This window comes from Mizuhopecten yessoensis, unplaced genomic scaffold (genome assembly GCF_002113885.1).
Source record: "Mizuhopecten yessoensis strain PY_sf001 unplaced genomic scaffold, ASM211388v2 scaffold11115, whole genome shotgun sequence".
Lineage (NCBI taxonomy): Eukaryota > Metazoa > Mollusca > Bivalvia > Pectinida > Pectinidae > Mizuhopecten > Mizuhopecten yessoensis.
This window is the reverse complement of record NW_018408887.1, coordinates 65,124-87,097: the sequence shown is the minus strand read 5'-3', so window position 1 is coordinate 87,097 and position 21,974 is coordinate 65,124. Positions and strand designations below refer to the sequence as shown.

Genomic DNA, 21,974 nt, shown 5'->3' with positions numbered 1-21,974 from the left:
TAAATATATGTATATATGAATTTTGTTAATAAGACCAGTACTAATCACAAAAGGTCATGGATCTTACACCGACACACAACCAACATTTTAGTATCTTATAGATTGTTTTATATAGAGGATGATTTGTTAAATTTATCTTATTTGAGTTTTAATAGTTTAATTTTATTTGCGTCTTGTTTATTTATCTCCAATCTCTCTACTATGTATACATGTACATGTTACCTCCATACCATCAAGGCTAGATAAGTTATTACTTATTCTGAATTCAGCTTGACACACTTTAAAGTATGCTTAGTATTTCAAGTATAGGTGTTAGAGATAAGGTGAATATAGTTAAATGTTTGAAAATGTTTGATTTTATGCTTCAGCTCAACCTTACTTCATTTTTGGTTTTCATGATTAGTTTTCAAGGATTTTTCAATATGCCTGTATACCTAATATTTTGTTCAGCCTTCAAAAAACATAATTTATCAATTAATACTAAGAAATCCTATCCCAAGTTTACACATTAGAATTCTGTTTTAATATTTTTTTATTTTTTATTTAGATCATGGTATTCAGTCTTGAACTCGCAACATTTGAAATATCTGATAATATACAAAGATTGTCTTAAAACAAAACTTCAGACAATTTCTTTATGAATGGAAAAAGATAAAATTAATTGACCAATAAAATACAAATAAATTCCCGCAGAATGAAAATGCTTACTTTTTGAGTAATGGTACAGGAACTTGCTTGTGTACACTGAATGAGTGGATTGACATTTTCACTCAATATTGAAAACTGAATTAGATTTCTCTATTATTTTATAATAATTGAAGATAGAAGCTACGCCTCTACCTCCTTTGCTGACAGGCTGATCAGTTATACTGGAATGCCATGATTAAAAGTATACAACATACAGAAACAACACAACTAGCTATCTTGGTCTAAAGGTCACTGACTTAACACACGAGACCAGTGACAATGCTGTTGATCACTTTAACAGCTCCAGGTGTGTACTGCCTGTTGGTCCAAAATATTGACTTCTTTACAAATCAGATATACAGAAAAATCGTAAAAACTAGTGATCTGACGGTGTCAGCACTCCAAATCATAGAAAGGTTTCTACACGAAATAAAGTTTTAATTAATTATTGGTATACACAACAAGACACAATGTTACCTTCTACCACTGAATCCATCAACATAAATAAAATCATTTCACTAACATTAATAAATACATTATAACATAAACAAATGATAACTGCTACTTTAAATTGCTGGAAGTTCATGCGGGGTATATGAGGAAGAAAAACTTCTTTGGCCTGAAAAAGTAATTGAGTGCAGAAGAAAACTTACAATACACTCAAATTCAATATTTTGGAAGAAAATATATTTAAAAGTACAACTAAGAAAGAATGAAATACTTATTACAGCTAAATAAAAATCATCTTTATGTTTGTTTAGAGACAGTTTTTTCTATCACAACAATGATTTTGCTAATTAGTGTTAGACAGGAGCCTCAGAAAAAGCACTTAGCATTTCCATTCAATTACTCAATTTAAGAGTTGTTCTTAGAAGTTCTTCACAGATCTCAATAGTCCAAGATTTTATGTCAATTTAAGTACTAAACTAACTGCACTCCTAACTTTTCATCAGAGGCATCTTTGATCATTTTTAAATTCATCCAAGCAGATCTATTTAGATTTGCAGGATAGTTCCATAAAAAAATTCTGAGAACATGTCTCAATAATCAAATTTATAAAAATTTATAGAATTTCTATATAGAAAGGTGTATTTTCACTGGAATACAAGTAATTTACAGTAGCATTAATAATATCCTGACATATACATAGGTACATAATTGTTGAAAGTCAGGGTAAAAACAATGTTATCTGCTCAAATGGCAGGATACACGATAACAGCTCTACAAACTGAAAACAAAAACTTATTTAAATATCATACAATGTAAACCACAATAAATATTAACCAATACCCTTGTGTGGTTTAGCAATAAACAATAAGAACTGATCTACCATGTCCCTGACAATGACTAAATGTACAGTGTTATGTACAACAAAATTAATATACAAACCAGTAATTATAGACAAAAATAGAAAAACGCAACCACAATGATTCTATTGTTTCATTCAAAATACCTATAATTTTCTGTACATCTCAAATTAGAGAATCTTTTTTATACAAAAGTGTTCAGGCTTATTCTAAATCCTCATATAACCCAATATACTGAGAAGATACCAAAAGAAAATAAGTCTCTAAAGACTTTATCCCCTTCAAATGTTATTTATCTACATGAAAGAAACATTTTATTTCAGTGGATTAGAAAGTGACACAGATTGAAGTGTTATCATGCATTAAGTGAGAACACTGCAGCTCAACTCAAAATCAAACAATGAAAACAAAAAAACTAACCTTTTTATTCTGTCTACAAGCAATCTGATTAAAATACAGATATTTTCATAAGTTTATAATGTATAATATAATAGTACAATGAAAACTTCTTTACTTTAATCAGATACATCTTTAAGCATAGGAAGTTTATGTATAGCCTAAAAAATAATTTCAAAAAGACACTTTCCTTTAAACAGAAAATCTGATCAATTTCATGATTTATACAGATACAGAAACTTAACAATAATGAAGAAACAATGATACACCAACATATATAAAAAATGTACATTTAAAAATGAATACATTCACAAAAAGATATTTTCATTTCATTCATAATAATAAGGAATTCATTGATGTTGGCAACGAAATTATACATACGAATATATATACTGTTTGACAACATACGGAGAAATACTGATTGAGTGGTGGGTTGTTAGAGTTATAATAAATACAGATGCTGACATATGTTACATAAACGTAGTGCAAAGTAAGATGTAGGTCAGTAACCATGTACATCGAGTTGAATGGGAATTAGTACATATATGTTAATGAATTCAACCTAACTGTACAAAATCAGAGTCTGTTTACGGGAAACTGAAACAAATGAAGACAGTTCAAGTGCCTTCCAAAATTAACAAAATGAAATACAATGTATTAAAATTTTTGCTGAAATTGTTGTATTTAAAACAACGTTCATTCTAATTCATGGAAAACTTGCACTGCTTTGCAGGCTGGTATACAATAAGTCTGGTACAACTTACAGCCGGACAATACAAGCATGTACATTGTATGAACATTCTATACCATATATGATACTTGGGGTAATCATGCTAAATTAAACACAACATTAAGTTTTAAACCTTTTAAGTGACTGAAAAAAAGTGCTGCAACTTGAATAACTTCTGACTAGTCGTTAATGGGTATACGTGTATAAGACACAAGAAAATGAGTTTTTTTCAGTGCTTGTCATGAATTGGGCAGCTGGTTCTATAAAGAAGAGAAAATAGCTTCTCTACTTTAAAAAGTGATCCAATTGCTTAGAAACCAGAATAAATCCAGCGTTTTTTTAAGGTAAAATTGGATCACTGTAAAACTTAAAGAACGTACAGCAATTAAGTACCACGACCTTGCTAGGACATTTTGACAGTTGTGAAGGGGAAAAAATGTACATACATAGAACCTGAATGTCGTTCCTGAAAGAGGGCAAACCAGAAATTGCACAAACAAGGACTCTCCCAAGACTTCATTGTTAGTCTGAACAATTACTTATCTATACTAAAGTCTGAATATTTCTCTACTTGAAAAAATATCAATTCAAATACCCAATGCCGACATTGTAGTTCTGGAACCCTTTCTTTCCCAACAGACTGCAATGTTGAATGTGGGATTAAGTTGAGGTAAAAATAAACTGACTTAATTGTTTTTGAACACATTACTGGAAGATGTGAGAATGAGAAAAGCAATGAAGAAGACTAAACTAAGGGCATACATAATCAGGTACACAGAGATTGCATAGTATATATATAGGGCTGATGAGTGTAGCAATGCTGTACATGGAATGATCTGTGTAGTTCTGTGAGACTGCTTGTCAGGGGCAATTCAATCATATGTTATAGTCAAATATTCCCTATCATCAAGACAAGATGTTGTGTTGGCTGTACATTTCAATGTTAAACATTGAATATCATTAATCAAAATTGGATGTAGTCTTGATGTTGATGCTTGAAAGGGGTTTGGAAAAAAACACATATACCTGATAAAACTAGAACTCAATACCCCTATTAATATTTAAGGTACAGATTGTTGTACTTGAACAGCCTCAGAATTTGATTATAATTAGATTGTAAATCTCGCGTTTCAAGCACTATATATGGAAAAATAAAAAAATAAAATCCCCACAAACAACTTTGTTTCTAAAAATTGATCATATGAAGGGTCAGATAATCTGAACAAGTCAACGTTTTAATGTTTGGCAGAATGATCAGATCATAATAACACCATAAAGATTGTTTTTTATATCAAACTTTGATCAAGAGGTATCATAATACATAAGTTCAGTATTAACTATCAACCTCAACACTATGAGTATTTCAATGTGCATAAAAATATAGTTTTATTTTTAATTTAACCTAAATATTTTTGTTCATGAAAATAATTTCATTGTCTATCTTAAAGAGTAGAAACTATCTACAGTTGTTCTGCACTAGTGAGCACAACGGATGACTGACATCATCAATTGCCAATATTTTTGTTTCCTCCTACTTATAAGTTTCCTCCCCTCCCATAACTAAGCATTTGATCATTTTGATTTTTAGTTGTTCTCTCAGCACCATGATATGTGGCCTGCATCCATGCCCCCCCCCCCTCCCCCTAAAAAATAAGGTTTTCCTTACCATTCACAACAGTTTGTAGCTCTCATAAAATAATATTCACCAACATAACTGATGAGACTGACTTCCTTATTTCTCATTCATCAGGTATGCAAACTTTCTCTTTGAAACATCTCCAGAACCTACTACAGCTAATCTGCCAAACATCCCTTTTGGAACACCTCCTGAGTTTACCTAAATGATCTAACATTCCTCATTGATTATGCAACAGTCCTTTTGGAACATCTCCCAAATTTACCCAAACTTATCAGGCAATGTGTTCTTTTTGGAACATCTCTCAACTAAACTCTTAACCGATCAGGCAAATATTTATTTTTGAAAATCTCCAAGGTTTACCCTAACAAATCAGACATGGTGTTCTTTTTGGAACATCCCTCAATTTTACTCTAACTGATCAGGCAAATATTTCTTTTTGGAAAAGGTTTACCCTAACTGATCAGGTAAGTGCTACTTTTGGAACATCTCAGAGGTTTACCCTGAAAATCAGGAAAACATTCCTTTTCCAACAGCTGAGTATATCCTCAACTGATCAGGTACCGCGGTAAGCATTTCTTTTGGAGTATCTTCTGACTTAATCCCAACTGATATTCATGTACAATATAATCGTTTATCACCGAATAGCACCATTCATAACCTTTTCACCCTTTTTTATTATTTGCATCCATTCTGAATATATCTTAGGAAATAGTCATGCCACCAAACCAATTCTGATGTAGTTCATACTTCTTCACTGTACTTAAATAAAGAGGCAGGGACAATGTAGTATTAATGAATCACCAGCTCACCATAGACTTACGTGTACCCTGAACCCAACACCAATATCAGTCTATACCTCGACATCAATAGGACAAAGTTGGTGTCCATATTGTATACAACACTTACAGTTTAATTTATGAATGCTCTATCAAATTGATATTGAATCTTAGCAATTCTTTATCTATGATACTTTTGTATTACAGTATTAATGTATAAATACGGAGGATTTGGAAGATCTTTCCTTTTTCAACTAAAAACTACTACTTTTTATAAAGTTTTAATGCTGTTAGAGATATAGCTGGGTCAGAAAGGGATTAGTCCTGATGGCCCCAGTTGTAGTTAACATGGCCGTGTGAATTATACATTGTATATGGACTGTCCCTATGGATTGAGCTGTAGTTTATGTGATGGTAGGAATAACCAGCATGTGAGAGCGTATAAACTGTCCCTATTTGGTCCGATTTATGTGGACGTGTGAAGTAAGTCCCAATTATATGACAATGGATTACAAGGGAGTAAAAGTGTCAGAATACTGAAATCAATAGTCAGAATACTGACATCAAGGTCTTTTAGGCTGATAATATCCAGTGCCTTTTGGAAGAAATTTTCTATTTTGTTCTGTTTTACTCGCATAATTAATTTATATACATTCAAATATGTGTTCTTTTTGTATTACCATTTTTCAATACTTAAAGGATTTATTATTTCTGGAGGTTATATGAGTGCAAAATATTAACATATGACTTTGATGTATAATTAGTGTGAATTATCCATTAATGTAAATTACCCCAGATGAAACGAATATGGCTAGTAGCTATATAGTTTTACTGAAGGATTAGGGACCGCAAAAGAGAATTCAAACTCTAAAATCTAAGTGATATATTGAGCATCAAAGACAAAAGGATTCTCTTTTCAGGCAAGTCTTGTGGCATCACAAGAAACCAAGCAACCACAAAAAGTAGTTGACATTGGAATTTTTTCTTCAAGCAAACTGCCACCACACCAAATTGTCCTCAGTCTATGCAAAAGGTCAGCCACATTCTAGGTTCCAGCTTATATAAAATGTTTAGTAAGAAAACTACTGCCAGCAGTGAAATTGGTGACTTCCATAGCTAAGAAAGGTACAGCATTAGAATGTACAAGTAGACTGGTCCATTATCACAGGCAGACCAGCATCAGTCGTCTGTGTGGTCCTGAAATATCAGTTTCACATAGCCGGGGTCGGCATGAAGGGGCGTTGCACAGAAGGGACACACAGCCTGGAAACCTTGACAACCATGGGGAACAGGAACCAGGGACCAGTATCTGCAAGTTCAAGTTAAATCACTGAGTAACCTTCAAAGGGACACTCTGTTAAAGTTAATCCTTATACAGGTAAATAATATCCTCCAAATCAACATTAAGTGAAACATTACCAATGAGGAATTAAGTACAATTCATATATCTAAACAAATTGAGTCATTGAGTGTCAATGCATGGCAATGAAAGATGAAACATCATTGTAAAGTGTCCAAAACAGTTATAATACCTGCATAGGAAGACAGGCTTTTAAAGCTTTTAACAAAAAAAGATTAACATTATACAACACAGTGATGGTGACTATTAAGAGGGTTTGTCTACCATAAACAATACTTCAAGACACAAATGTTAATCAGCCAAATATAAATAGCAGTCCTTGAAGCATTTCAGAATTTATTAGTATGAAAATATATTTGGGATATATGTATTATTATATATAGGAATAGATCCATAACAAAAATATGAGTTGAAGTATTGACATTTTTATAGATCTATTTCAATGCACGTGTCTTACCTCACAGTGGCTTCTGAAGCTATATGTCCACATGGGTTAAAACAGTGGGTTGGGGGCTCGGAGTCAACATACACGCTCAGCTCACAGCCCATCTTCAACTTTACAAATGGACCATCCTGAAATAATTAAAACATTTAAAAGAATTGTCTGTGCCGTCTAATGCATTTAAACAGCGTGCAATACATATAATGCAAAGCGTAACCTGTTTATTCCACCCCCCACCCCCCACACCCCCACANCTATGTTAGGTGGGCATACATGGTATGCTTATTGCCCATTGATATTTCTGATGATTGCTATCTAAATGAAGTTCATTACTACAACTCAAACACATTTTTCTGTTGTTACCTTTATACAAAGAGGACAGGTGCGACTGTCATTTTCCTTCTGTCCCCACTGGTGTTGGCCGTGGACATGGCCACACGAGAGGTACACGTACGGCTGTTTGTCTGACAGCTCCAGTGTACCTTTACTGGGCAACACTAGGGTCATCAGGCCCACTGGACACTGAGGACGACCAGCATTTATTTCCTCAACCAGGGTTTGAAATTCATGTTCACTCTGTAAAAGAAGAAAAACACATCTTGACTCAAACTCCTGTTCACTTTGAAACAAGATATATGAAGCTGTTTTTCAACTTATGCTCACCTTGTAAAAGAAGGAAAAATAAACTGAAACACACTGATGTTTATTATGCAAATAAAGCTCATGTACACTTTCTAAGTCTGTAAAAAGATACATGTAGGTACTAAAACTCAAGTTAAAATTTTAAAGGAAAAAGCGTTTCAAAATTGTATTTATTCTGTAAAGTCAGATCACTGTTCTCCGATTTATTCTGAAAGGGGAGAAAACTGGACACTGATTCAAAAGTCATGTTAACTATGAAAAGGAAGAAAACTGCTACAATTCAAAAGCATGCCACCTGGGTACTCTGTAAAGGGAAGAAACATTAATTTTTAATGTTTCTTGCTTCTACATTCAGAAAGCAGCATGTCAAGTTTTCCGAAATACCTGAGAGTCTCGGAGGCGGAAACTTATGATTCCCAATTTACTTTTGAAAACTTCTCAATATTAAACTTGAATAAACAATTCTTTTTAAAGACAAAATCTGCTGCAACAGACATGTTAAGGTGAAGAAGATTTTCTTACTTCTACTTCAAAAACCTGCAAAAACACCCAGCTATACAATATAGGGTAAAAAAGAACATAATTAAACAGGAAAATATCTTTCCCAAGACCTGTGGCGGGACTCTACCTTCAACTCTACATCTATATGACGAGATATTCAAACAGCTTATGGATTACTTTGTTCTCATTAAAGCTCTAATGTCATACCGGAGAGGTGATGAGGCCAAGAGCTGATCTCCATAGTAACGTAGCACCACAAAGATCTATCACAGTTCCATCATGGAGAATATTGTCCTCATCCAGGATCTGAAATAGTAGCCAAAGACATAGGTTAAAATCACTTTCACAGCATGAGTTCTGATTACATACAGTAACTAGTGTATCCTGAAAGTAACAGTGTCTGGTCAAACTATTTGATTCCAATGAATAAAGCTAGCATTGAGTACAACAATTTAGACTGTGTTGGACGGCTTTCAGAATAAAGTTGGTGAAATTCAGTTTAGCACTTCGAAAGAAGAACCTATTGAAAGAAATAGTTGACAGCCAAATGATGGATGCCAGCAATAGTAGAGCTAACCTTTGTTCTTTGTTTTATTTATTTATATATTTTTTTCAAGAAGGAATTTTGCAATAACCCTCGACAAGTATGTTTGTGATGCTTTCCTCAGTCGATGGTATGTAACTGACCTGGTTACTTTTGAGGGGTGCCGACCTGGACTCTCTCAGAGGATATATAGCACCACCCACCGACACCTCCCGCCATACTCCTGGTTTGCCTGTGGGGTTGAAGCCACCCTGGGGTTGCATAATGAACACACCATTGGTCGTAAGTCCATCAATTTCCTCCCCCGAATACCACTTCACTGCCTTCTCCTTCAAACAAAAGGAAAATATGGCTCTTAAAACAAATATTCTTACAAATGATCAACATCATAAAATCTATGTAAATGTTCAATGGAGATATTTGCTTTCCATGCAATAAATAGTGGGGTTTGATGCTCAGTATTCACAAGAAAGACACCTCAGTAAAAATTGAAACGAGAGCAGTAAATAACACACCAGGAAGTGTCCTGAACGAGTGAACAAGCTATTCATTATATTGATGATTTCTATGTCATGTCCAATGAACTATTTATCAATACAATTACTTGATTATATGAAGAACGCTTCATTTTGTCAATATATCAGTGTAAAAAGAAATAAGACACATTATGTCCACAAACCCAGATTTTGTCAAAATCAGTGTGATCGTTTTCAATAAATCTACATCAATGTTTCAGGCAGGATTCACAGCACCTCTGTTGCTGTCAATTGTCACGGGTAATAAGTGAAACCACTGCTAACAGACGTACAGAATTAAAATAATACCAGAAAAGCAAATGTCCTCTAAACAGTGCACTTAAAAAAATATTATCCTGCTCTTTAGATGAATGACCCGAAACCTGATGACACAGAAAACACCACCACATACTAATATCATTCAATCTTTATCCTCCTGATGTAATGGCCTCAACACTTCACACAGACTTGACTGACTTCAGGCAAATTTCAAGTACATCATTATCATATAAGTATAGGTACACACGACTTTATGATCAGGCAGATGTACTAACCCCCAGAAAAATGTTTCTCCCCGAGTCAAAGCCAGCTGCAAATATTCTGGCTGTATAGGGTGGATCTCTCTCCAACAGTATTCTGCAGGCAAATCGGGATATGGTACTCTGTGTGATGCTATCATTGGCTGTCCGCTGATTTCCTGGAATCGTGTCCATCACAACATAGTCTATAGGTACCTCTGAAGAACGGCCAATCTAGGAACGAGAGCAACACGTTTTCAATCTCATTCTTTAGTAAACAAAACAAATATAACCATTTTGGGCATGTTATCTTGTACATTTCTGAAGTAAATAACTGCTTCAAGAATATTGCCACATTGTGATGTTTAATAATCATGTTTACAGTTTGCATGTACTTGATCATTGCTTTTCCAATATTAACTATTAGCAGTCCAATGTCTAGCAGTGAAGTTACTATTACCTGATACATGTCTGTGTTGGGGTCCTGTTTGTATTCTACAATGACAGCCTGGTTACGAGACAGAGTATAGGACACAGAATGCTGGTGGGTGTCCTGGACGGCCTGTACACATAAAGTCAACACATTGGTCACTGTATAGACAGTTACATACAAAACTGTACACAGTGGTCACTGTATATACAGTTACATACAAAACTGAACAGTGGTCACTATATATACAGTTACATACAAAACTGTACACATAAAGTCAACACATTGGTCAAAGTATATATAGTTACATACAAAACTGTACACAGTGGTCACTATATATACAGTTACATACAAAACTGTACACAGTGGTCACTGTATATATACAGTAATGTACCAAACTGTACACAGTGGTCACTATATATATAGTAACGTTCCAAACTATACACATAAAGTCAACACATTGGTCAAAGTATATACAGTTATATACAAAACTGTACACAGTGGGCACTATATATACAGTTACATCCAAAACAGTACACATTGGTCTCTGTATATATACAGTAATGTACCAAACTGTACACAGTGGTCACTGTATATATACAGTAATGTACCAAACTGCACACAGTGGACACTATATATACAGTTACATACAAAACTGTATGCATAAAGTCAACACATTGGTCAAAGTATATATAGTTACATACAAAACCGTACACAGTGGTCACTATATATACAGTTACATACAAAACTGTACACAGTGGTCACTATATATACAGTTACATACAAAACAGTACACATTGGTCACTGTATATATACAGTAATGTACCAAACTGTACACAGTGGTCACTATATAGATATACAGTAATGTACCAAACTGTACACAGTGGTCTCTATATATATATACCGTAATGTACCTAACTGTACACAGTGGTCACTATATATACAGTAACGTACCAAACTGTACACAGTGGTCACTGTATATATACAGTAATGTACCAAACTGTACACAGTGGTCACTATATATATATACCGTAATGTACCTAACTGTACACAGTGGTCACTATATATATACAGTAATGTACCAAACTGTACACAGTGGTCACTATATATACAGTAACGTTCCAAACTATACACATAAAGTCAACACATTGGTCAAAGTATATATAGTTACATACAAAACTGTACACAGTGGTCACTATATATATATACAGTTACATACAAAACAGTACACATTGGTCACTGTATATATACAGTAATGTACCAAACTGCACACAGTGGTCACTGTATATACAGTAATGTACCAAACTGTACACATTGGTCACTTTATATACAGTAATGTACCAAACTGCACACAGTGGTCACTGTATATACAGTAACATATCAAACTGTACAAAGTGGTCACTATATATACAGTAATGTACCAAACTGTACACATCGGTCATTATATATACAGTAACGTACCAAACTGTACACAGTGGTCACTATATATAGTTACATACAAAACAGTACACATTGGTCACTGTATATATACAGTAATGTACCAAACTGTACACATAAAGTCAACACATTGGTCAAAGTATATATAGTTACATACAAAACTGTACACAGTGGTCACTGTATATACATTTACATACAAAACTGTACACAGTGGTCACTGTACATATACAGTAATGTACCAAACTGCACACAGTGGTCACTGTATATACAGCAATGTAACAAACTGTACACAGTGGTCACTATATATATACAATAATGTACCAAACTGTACACAGTGGTCACTCTATATACAGTAATGTACCAAACTGTACGCAGTGGTCACTATATATATACAGTAATGTGCCAAACTGTACACAGTGGTCACTATATATACAGTTAGGTAATGTACCAAACTGTACACAGTGGTCTCTTTATATACAGTAACGTACCAAGCTGTACACAGTGGTCACTGTATATACAGAAACGTACCAAACTGGACACAGTGGTCACTATATATACAGCAAGGTACCAAACTGTACACAGTGGTCACTATATATACAGTAACATACCAAACTGTACACATAAAGTCAACACATTGGTCAAAGTATATATAGTTACATACAAAACTGTACACAGTGGTCACTATATATAGTTACATACAACACAGTACACATTGGTCACTGTATATATACAGTAATGTACCAAACTGCACACAGTGGTCACTATATATATACAGTAACGTACCAAACTGTACACATAAAGTCAACACAGTGAACACTGTATATACAGTTAAATACAAAACTATACAAATGAATTCAACACATTGGTCACTATATCCATTAATGTACCAAACAGGACCAGTTATCATGAAATGTAAGCTAGCATTGATGACATTCTAAACAGTTTTTATAAGGTATACCAAACTGTACACAGTGGTCACTATATATATATACAGTTACATACAAAACAGTACACATTGGTCACTGTATATATACAGTAATGTACCAAACTGTACACAGTGGTCACTGTATATACATTTACATACAAAACTGTACACAGTGGTCACTGTATATATACAGTAATGTACCAAACTGCAGTAATGTACCAAACTGCACACAGTGATCACTGTATATACAGTAACATACCAAACTGTACACATAAAGTCAACACAGTGAACACTGTATATACAGTTAAATACAAAACTATACAAATGAATTCAACACATTGGTCACTATATCCATTAATGTACCAAACAGGACCAGTTATCATGAAATGTAAGCTAGCATTGATGACATTCTAAACAGTTTTTATAAGGTATACCAAACTGTACACAGTGGTCACTATATATATATACAGTTACATACAAAACAGTACACATTGGTCACGGTATATATACAGTAACGTACCAAACTGTACACAGGGGTCACTATATATACAGTAAGGTACCAAACTGGACACAGTGGTCCCTATATATACAGTAAGGTACCAAACAGTACACAGTGGTCACTATATATATAATAATGTACCAAACTGTACACAGTGGTCTCTTTATATACAGTAACGTACCAAGCTGTACACAGTGGTCACTGTATATACATTTACATACAAAACTGTACACAGTGGTCACTGTACATATACAGTAATGTACCAAACTGCACACAGTGATCACTGTATATACAGTAACATACCAAACTGTACACATAAAGTCAACACAGTGAACACTGTATATACAGTTAAATACAAAACTATACAAATGAATTCAACACATTGGTCACTATATCCATTAATGTACCAAACAGGACCAGTTATCATGAAATGTAAGCTAGCATTGATGACATTCTAAACAGTTTTTATAAGGTATACCAAACTGTACACAGTGGTCACTATATATACAGCAAGGTACCAAACTGTACACAGTGGTCACTGTATATATACAGTTAAATACAAAACTGTACACAGTGGTCACTGTACATATACAGTAATGTACCAAACTGCACACAGTGATCACTGTATATACAGTAACATACCAAACTGTACACATAAAGTCAACACATTGGTCAAAGTATATATAGTTACATACAAAACTGTACACAGTGGTCACTATATATATACAATAATGTACCAAACTGTACACAGTGTTCACTGTATATACAGTAATGTACCAAACAGTACACAGTGGTCACTCTATATACAGTAAGGTACCAAACAGTACACAGTGGTCACTATATATATACAGTAATTTACCAAACTGTACACAGTGGTCACTATATATACAGCAAGGTACCAAACTGTACACAGTGGTCACTGTATATACAGAAACGTACCAAACTGGACACAGTGGTCACTATATATACAGTAAAGTACCAAACTGGACACAGTGGTCACTATATATACAGTAAAGTACCAAACTGGACACAGTGGTCACTATATATACAGCAAGGTACCAAACTGTACACAGTGGTCACTGTATATACATTTACATACAAAACTGTACACAGTGGTCACTATATATATATACAGTAATGTACCAAACTGCAGTAATGTACCAAACTGCACACAGTGGTCACTATATATATACAGTAACGTACCAAACTGTACACATAAAGTCAACACATTGGTCAAAGTATATATAGTTACATACAAAACTGTACACAGTGGTCACTATATATACAGTAGGTACCAAACTGTACACAGTGGTCACTATATATACAGTAAGGTACCAAACAGTACACAGTGGTCACTATATATATACAATAATGTACCAAACTGTACACAGTGGTCACTGTATATACAGTAATGTACCAATCTGTACACAGTGGTCACTGTATATACAGTAATGTACCAATCTGTACACAGTGGTCACTGTATATACAGTAACGTACCAAACTGGACACAGTGGTCACTATATATACAGTAATGTACCAAACTGTACACAGTGGTCACTCTATATACAGTAACATACCAAACTGTACACATAAAGTCAACACAGTGAACACTGTATATACAGTTAAATACAAAACTATACAAATGAATTCAACACATTGGTCACTATATATACAGTAACGTACCAAACTGGACACAGTGGTCACTATATATACAGTTACATACAAAACTGTACACAGTGGTCACTATATATATACAGTAACGTACCAAACTGGACACAGTGGTCACTATATATACAGTTACATACAAAACTGTACACAGTGGTCACTATATATATACAGTAACGTACCAAACTGGACACAGTGGTCACTATATATACAGTTACATACAAAACTGTACACAGTGGTCACTATATATATACAGTAACGTACCAAACTGTACACAGTGGTCACTATATATACAGTAAGGTACCAAACTGTACACAGTGGTCACTATATATATACAGTAATGTACCAAACTGTACACATAAAGTCAACACAGTGAACACTGTATATACAGTTAAATACAAAACTATACAAATGAATTCAACACATTGGTCACTATATCCATTAATGTACCAAACAGGACCAGTTATCATGAAATGTAAGCTAGCATTGATGACATTCTAAACAGTTTTTATAAGGTCTTTTTAGACTTAGAGATTACCAATTACATAATACACAGAACACAGTTCGTAGAATCAGTGAATAAATCTGTCAGTATCAATCTGGCATTACATTGCTATTAATTAAATAAGATAACAGATAAAGGCAAAGTAGGGCTTAGGGCAATATGGCAGTTTATGAACGGGCCATTCAAACACAAAAGCTATTCCCCATCTCCCCCCCCCCCCCCCCCCCCCCCCCTTTATTAATGAAGAACTGTTTAAGTAAACATGTGAGTTTTTTTATACTGTATCTTCACACCGAGGAACAAATCGATGATTCAGCCAGTATTACAATGATAATAGGAACACACAGAAATATTATACAATCTTATTGGTATTCATTGTATTTAATCACTGTTCTGTCACTTTTTTTGACTTGCAAATTTTCACTTTTAACAGACAAGAGTGAATACCTTTTACATTTGTAGTACATCATGTACCATAAAACTGGAAGCTATAATACTTGCTAAGGTAGAAAAAGAGCTTTAGCATCTCATGGCTCAAAAGAGTTCTTTTTTTTTTAGTACTTCCATTTTCCTGTAGTACCTTATGACTCTCTCAATAACTTACCTTGGAAGATTGGGGATTTTTGACAATGTGTTTTCTGTAAGGTTTGACACCATTTCCAGCTATTTTCTTGGCTAAAATAAATTTACTTTTTCTTCTTCCTTTGTCACCATTAGGCAAGTGCCCATTGTACCTAATAAAATTTTAAAGATTTATGAATGAATTAATTTCATTGCATATAGCCACAAAACAACATGATTGTCAACTTAGTAACAGCCTCTCCTGAATACATGTATGATCTAGTTCTTAAATTTGGTAAGGCTGCTATATGTGCATGTATTGTTGTGAAGAACCCAATGCAATAGAAATTTGACAGACCACACATAAAAATCAATATACATGGTAGGATGAAAATACATATATATGGCAATACAATTTATATTGTTCTTGTTAAAATTATAAATGTAAAATGCTATTACATAAAAAGTATTTTTTTATTTCATTTTGAATTACAATGGATAATCAAACAATTCAACATTGTATAAATAATGCTAGTTTAATTGGGGCTGACTATATAATTGTACGACAACAAATTTTGAAGTAAATACATATATACGTATATATATAATCATATATACCAGTACTATGCTACTGCTGTAGTGTAAACATATTTCCCCATTCCCTTTTGTACATTAATCAGTACATGGCATGTAATCAACAATTTTGATGGTATGCCAGTACAACAAAGAAGAAAATGTCAATTAAATAAGACATAAAATCATGAGAATGTGGTTGCATTGTCATTATAGACATACCCTAAGATGACTAGCTCCCCAAATTTAATGGACTGGCCCCGGGGTGGTTTGTGACTTGGACTCCCCTGGGAATACTCCCCTGCAGTAGACTGTTGACTGCTGCTGTGTAACGCCATTTCCATTCTAGTGAATCAGCATTGCCCATGAGTATCCTGCTAGAAATTGAAATACATAATAGCTTTTTCTTTTTTAAACATTTTTTCTAGCACTGCACAGTCTGTGAAGAGAATGCTAGACGTTTCGGTAACAAGTTGTTTCCGGACGTACACAAGATATTTCGGGACTTAATCAAGTCATTTCGAGACATATACAATTTTCATTTAAATTTACAAATTGCATTTTGCTCCCGTTTCATATAAAGTCCTGTAAATAGATCTAGACAAGTACATGTACATGTATGGTTTAGTCCATGAGTTGTAATCACGACCTATCTGTGCTTGGGATAATTAGTGTTTTTAATGCTAATGGCTGAGGGGATCGATACCCTCTGTACTGACATTAAGCTGATTGTCAGTATCCAATTTCTTTCGCTATTGATAGGTTAGTTACTTGATATCGTTATAAAATAATGTGTTTTCATATCACTCTGTTCCTCATTGTTGACAAATTTCATGGAAGTTAGTAAAAATCTCAAACATGTACAATATATTGGAAAATGACTGTCCGAATCATGGACTTAAGATATCAATAATATAATTCTGTGTCCGAATATACTTCAATTTTTACTTACACGTACAGACACGTGCACACAGATATGCGTTTTTTGCAACAATTCATTCATCACACGAAAGTAACCAAATTAAATGTAATAATGTGGTAGGATGTGTCCAGAAGATGCATATTTTCATATATTTATATAATGGTATGAACAGTAGAAAAAAAGTATTTGTCTTGTCCGGAAATGACCCGAAAAAGTCCAGAAACGATTTTTGTCCTGTTACCGAAATGACCTGACACCTGTAAAGAAATGATTTGTGCTTTGAGCTCCTATCATGGTATATATCTAAAATGATATGATATAACTTTTAAACATATCTAGTATTACCTACGTATACATCTACCTGCAAGCTTGTGATTGTATGGGGATTTATATCTTCCTATAAATAGTCTTGCTTGGATGTTTCTATATAATGTTTGTAATAACTACCACAACACCAGCTCTGCTTAACTGCCATGATGAACACTCTCAACCGGCCACCCCTACATCTCCGCCGTCTCCAATTCAGACAAATCATGTTTTACAAAATTGTTCATTACCTTGTTGCTGTCAAATCAGGAAATTTTCTCACACCTGTGGACCCCCACTGCACACTCGTGCAAGTCATCATAACCAATATGCTTAATTTATATAAACACCTCCAAACCTTCAAACGTCTAAAGACTGCTACAAGTACTCCTTCTACCCCAGAACTATAACTCAGTGGAATCTACTCCCTCAGTCTTTCGTTTCTGTCAACACTGTTATGCCTTCAAATCTACCCTCAGTAGTTTTTTTTCGTATTAAATCAACATAACAAAAAGTTTTACTTTTAACCTTTTAACCAACGCCTAGTGATAAACCATCAGCATTGATGGCCCACTAGTATTCTTCAGAACAAGAAGAATTTTCACTTGTTCCCAATAAAAATTCTTATAATGATATTAAATTACTTCTTTCATGTATGTGTTAGATTTGTTACCCATTCAACAACTAATGTCAAAAAGTCTCAAAATTTGAAGTAAGAAAAAAATAAGATGGATTATTGGATTCATTATACAAAACTCGACTAATTCTTTATATTAATTGCTAACAATTTAATTTAAAATGAAATTTTAAAAATACCTATTAAGCTTATTTAAACAAAATATTAACTATGATAATGTCTACAAACTGATATACAAACCTTACACCACAAAGTACTTGGACATGCTCCTATCCCCCTCATTGAACGTTTGGGTTTGACCATGTGTTTAAATACCACGATAACAATGAACCGATACAAATCTCACGTTATCTTTACCAAAATGGTCCTGTTTTTCTCGGTTTTTCTTCCTCTTTTAAAAGATAAACCTGATCACACATGTACTACTTTATAAACGTACGTGATGTGGTTATACAAAATCTACGTTCGAAATCCATTATCCATTCTGGTTGATTTTTGCGTTAATTTTCTTTTCTGTTCGTGTTTGTATTATTTTCATGATTCTCCCCGGAAATGAAATTCTCACATAGGTGGCGCTGTCAACGATAACTTCCGGTTGACATTATTTACATTTATTTCTGGGTGTTGTTCATTATATTTCATAATTCTACGCTTGCTTTGGTGTAGGAAAACCGCATTCGTATATCATGGATCAGTTAGATTCTAGTTGGGACCTTGGAAACGCTGACCTGATTCAGCAAATAGCTGACCTAGATTGGCTTCATAATGACAAAACTGATTTCCTGAAAGAAGTGACCACTCTTCGGGTTGGATATGAGCTTTACCAAAGATTGAGCGGTGAGAGGGAATTGGCAGCAATGCGTGCTGAAACCATTGCGAACATCGCAAAATTCGTTAAAGGAAACCCAAAAGCTACAAAGCAGGAACTTCAGAAGGAAGTTGCGAAACAGATCTGGTTATTTTCACAGAAGGTGGAAAAAATGTAATTGAGAAAATGTTGGCATGTCCAATGGCAATGCACTTGTCAGAAGTATTTTGATGTGAAATGTAGACAATCCACAGACTTGAGAGTTACAATTATTACATCCTGATCAACCCGGATACGGTGAAGCAACATCTTATTGTCTTGAAGACATACATATATATACAGACTAATTTAATCCAGTTCTAAATAGAAGTAAAAAGAAAACAGACCTTAACCAAATGCAAGGAAATTAACAAATACGACAGGAAAAAGGAACAAAATAGGACTTTTCCTGTACAGACTGACAAATGTTGATGAGATTGTTTCAGTAAAATGACAGATTTTTGTTTATGAAAGAAAACAGTTTACTTTAATTCCAATGGATATTATACATATATATCACGTCCCTGATGACGCCATATGACTTATTTAGCATCGGTTGTCCAGAAGAACTTCAAGAAGAATTCAAGAACATTTAACATTCATGTGTGTCCAGTGGCGGAACCAGAGTTTTTTGGGGGGCCTCAGGAACCCCCCAGCCTGAGAACTTTCTTTTAAATCATGTATTTTCACCATTTTCCTCAATTTTTCCCCACATGGAACCCCCCACCCCCTGATAGGTCTCTGGATCCCCCACTGGTGTCCTATTGAACTGTGGACTGTAGAAAACAAATGTTTGTTCATCTATACATTGACGAAGCTTAACTGTGAAAAGTGATATTTCTTAATAACATTTCAGGAATGTCATTTAATACTGTGTTCTCTGGAAAAAGCATAGTCGTTCTTGTGTGATTTCATGTTCAAGTACTGTGTAATAATTTTCTTCATTATTAATATAACAATTAAGAATTATGAACTTTATAAATACATGTCCTTGTATAATACCAGTTTCTTTTACACTTCTAAAACGTATACATATTAGAAAGCAAAGTTTGATTTTTTTTCTTTCCCAGCAGTGTTATTTTTCAAACAAATAACTTCAAATGAACTTAGAATATGCTTTTTTATCGACATAGGTTTATTTTTTGTACATCCGTATGCTGGTTGTATATTCAATAATTCATATTGAGAAGATATTGATTGTGTGTTTAAACATTCAAGCAGTGCATATATCACATATTACTTACCATATGTTAGTACCATTTTGATTAAGTTATTTAGAATTCAATAAATGGAATAAATGTTGTTCTCAAAATTAGTAGCCTGTTTACTTTTTGTATGAGTGACAAGAATGTGTATACAGCTACAGCAAGATTACTCTTCTAAAATCTGCAATTCCTGAAAACACCTGTCTTTAAGATGCTTATAGTCCTTATAACCTCACTAAGGGATGTACCAAGATCTAGCATTGTACTACCGGTAGGTCCAAACATATTTTGGTGATGATATTTAAATGTTTATCAACAACACAAAATCTGAATTTTTCATGTGTTAAAAACAGATACTTTACCTATTTGTTATATATACAAATGTTTTACTCATTTTTCTCAAAATATTATTCTATTCCCTATTGGACCCAAATGTTTCCCCTCAGTAGCATCAATAACTAGAACTATTGCTTATGAGCTAACTAATACCCCACATTACGGCTGCTTGTTGTCCCTGTAAATAATCAAGGGTCATGAAAAAGTCATTTCAGTAACATAATGCATATTTGACCTCATGACCTTGGAAGTTTGTCATAATATAGCCTGCATAATTGGCTATGATACTTTTACGTATATGTGTATACAAAATACCTACTGTTCCGGAGATAATTAGCCATTTCGGTAACATAATTCATTCGTGACCTTTGACCTCTGACCCCACGACCTCGGAAGCTGTCAGTAGAGTAGATTGCATTAATAACTACAATATTTTAATGTATATACAATGTATGTGTATACAAAATACCTTCTGTTTCCAAAATATTTAGCCATTTCAGTAACGTAAATACTATTTCATTCGTGACCTTTGACCTTTCAAAATGCAGGAAGTTGAAACCTGACAAAAAACCCATTGTATATGTTAAACATTGTTGCTTCTAGCATTACCATACTAAATTTGGAAGGAATTGAATAAAAACAAAAAAAGTTCTTGCACTTTCTATACAATGTCATGTCTAGAGAAGGTTTATGAACCAAGTACATAACTTTGTGAAAAGGGGAGATAACCCAATGAAAAGTACTTTACGTACATCTCCAAGCTGCAAGGATTGTTATCAGTAAATTTCATTAAAATCCAATCAGTAGTTCAGGAGGAGTACGCGGTACTACATTGCGTCCAAAGACGGACAGATTGACAACCTGATTCCAGTTTACCCCCCCTTAACTTCGTTGCAGGGGTATACTAACTTCGTTGTTGGGGTATAACTAATTTGAATCGATTATATTATATATATGCAAAAGTATAAACATTTTTAGCGTTGAATAGTGTTTGATTTGCAGATAAAAACTAAATTTATCATTATATAATTATTATACAGTCTAAATTTGACACATTACTGGTACTCTT

The 21,974-nt window shown here is 33.9% G+C and overlaps 1 protein-coding gene across 4 annotated transcripts; it reads right to left on the bottom strand.

Annotated features, from left to right (window-relative positions):
* Positions 1–5,106: 5,106 nt before the first annotated feature.
* Positions 5,107–20,861, bottom strand: LOC110466047 (protein pellino-like). Of its 4 annotated transcripts, none has more exons than XM_021522296.1 (10): positions 18,758–20,861; positions 16,875–17,029; positions 16,123–16,252; positions 10,518–10,619; positions 10,094–10,291; positions 9,168–9,353; positions 8,688–8,786; positions 7,701–7,913; positions 7,353–7,468; positions 5,107–6,844 (listed from the first exon to the last, which is right to left on the bottom strand). In XM_021522296.1, exons 2-10 carry the CDS (start codon positions 16,994–16,996, stop codon positions 6,715–6,717), a joined length of 1,296 nt encoding a protein of 431 aa, XP_021377971.1. In that variant the 5' UTR covers positions 16,997–17,029; positions 18,758–20,861; the 3' UTR covers positions 5,107–6,714. The 4 variants fall into 4 exon arrangements, with proteins under 4 accessions (XP_021377971.1, XP_021377972.1, XP_021377973.1 ...); XM_021522297.1 differs by having other exon boundaries at positions 16,875–17,026; XM_021522298.1 differs by having other exon boundaries at positions 18,957–20,840.
* Positions 20,862–21,974: the final 1,113 nt, after the last annotated feature.

What these genes read in the sequence shown, in the direction of transcription:
- LOC110466047 (XM_021522296.1), bottom strand. Translation starts at nt 16,996, where the DNA reads ATGGAAATGGCGTTACACAGCAGCAGTCAACAGTCTACTGCAGGGGAG. An exon ending in GGGGAGCTAGTCATCTTAGG is followed by an intron (nt 16,253 to 16,874) that starts GTATGTCTATAA and finishes AAATTTTATTAG; the next exon opens with GTACAATGGGCACTTGCCTA. An exon ending in CACCCCTCAAAAGTAACCAG is followed by an intron (nt 8,787 to 9,167) that starts GTCAGTTACATA and finishes CTACTATTTCAG; the next exon opens with ATCCTGGATGAGGACAATAT.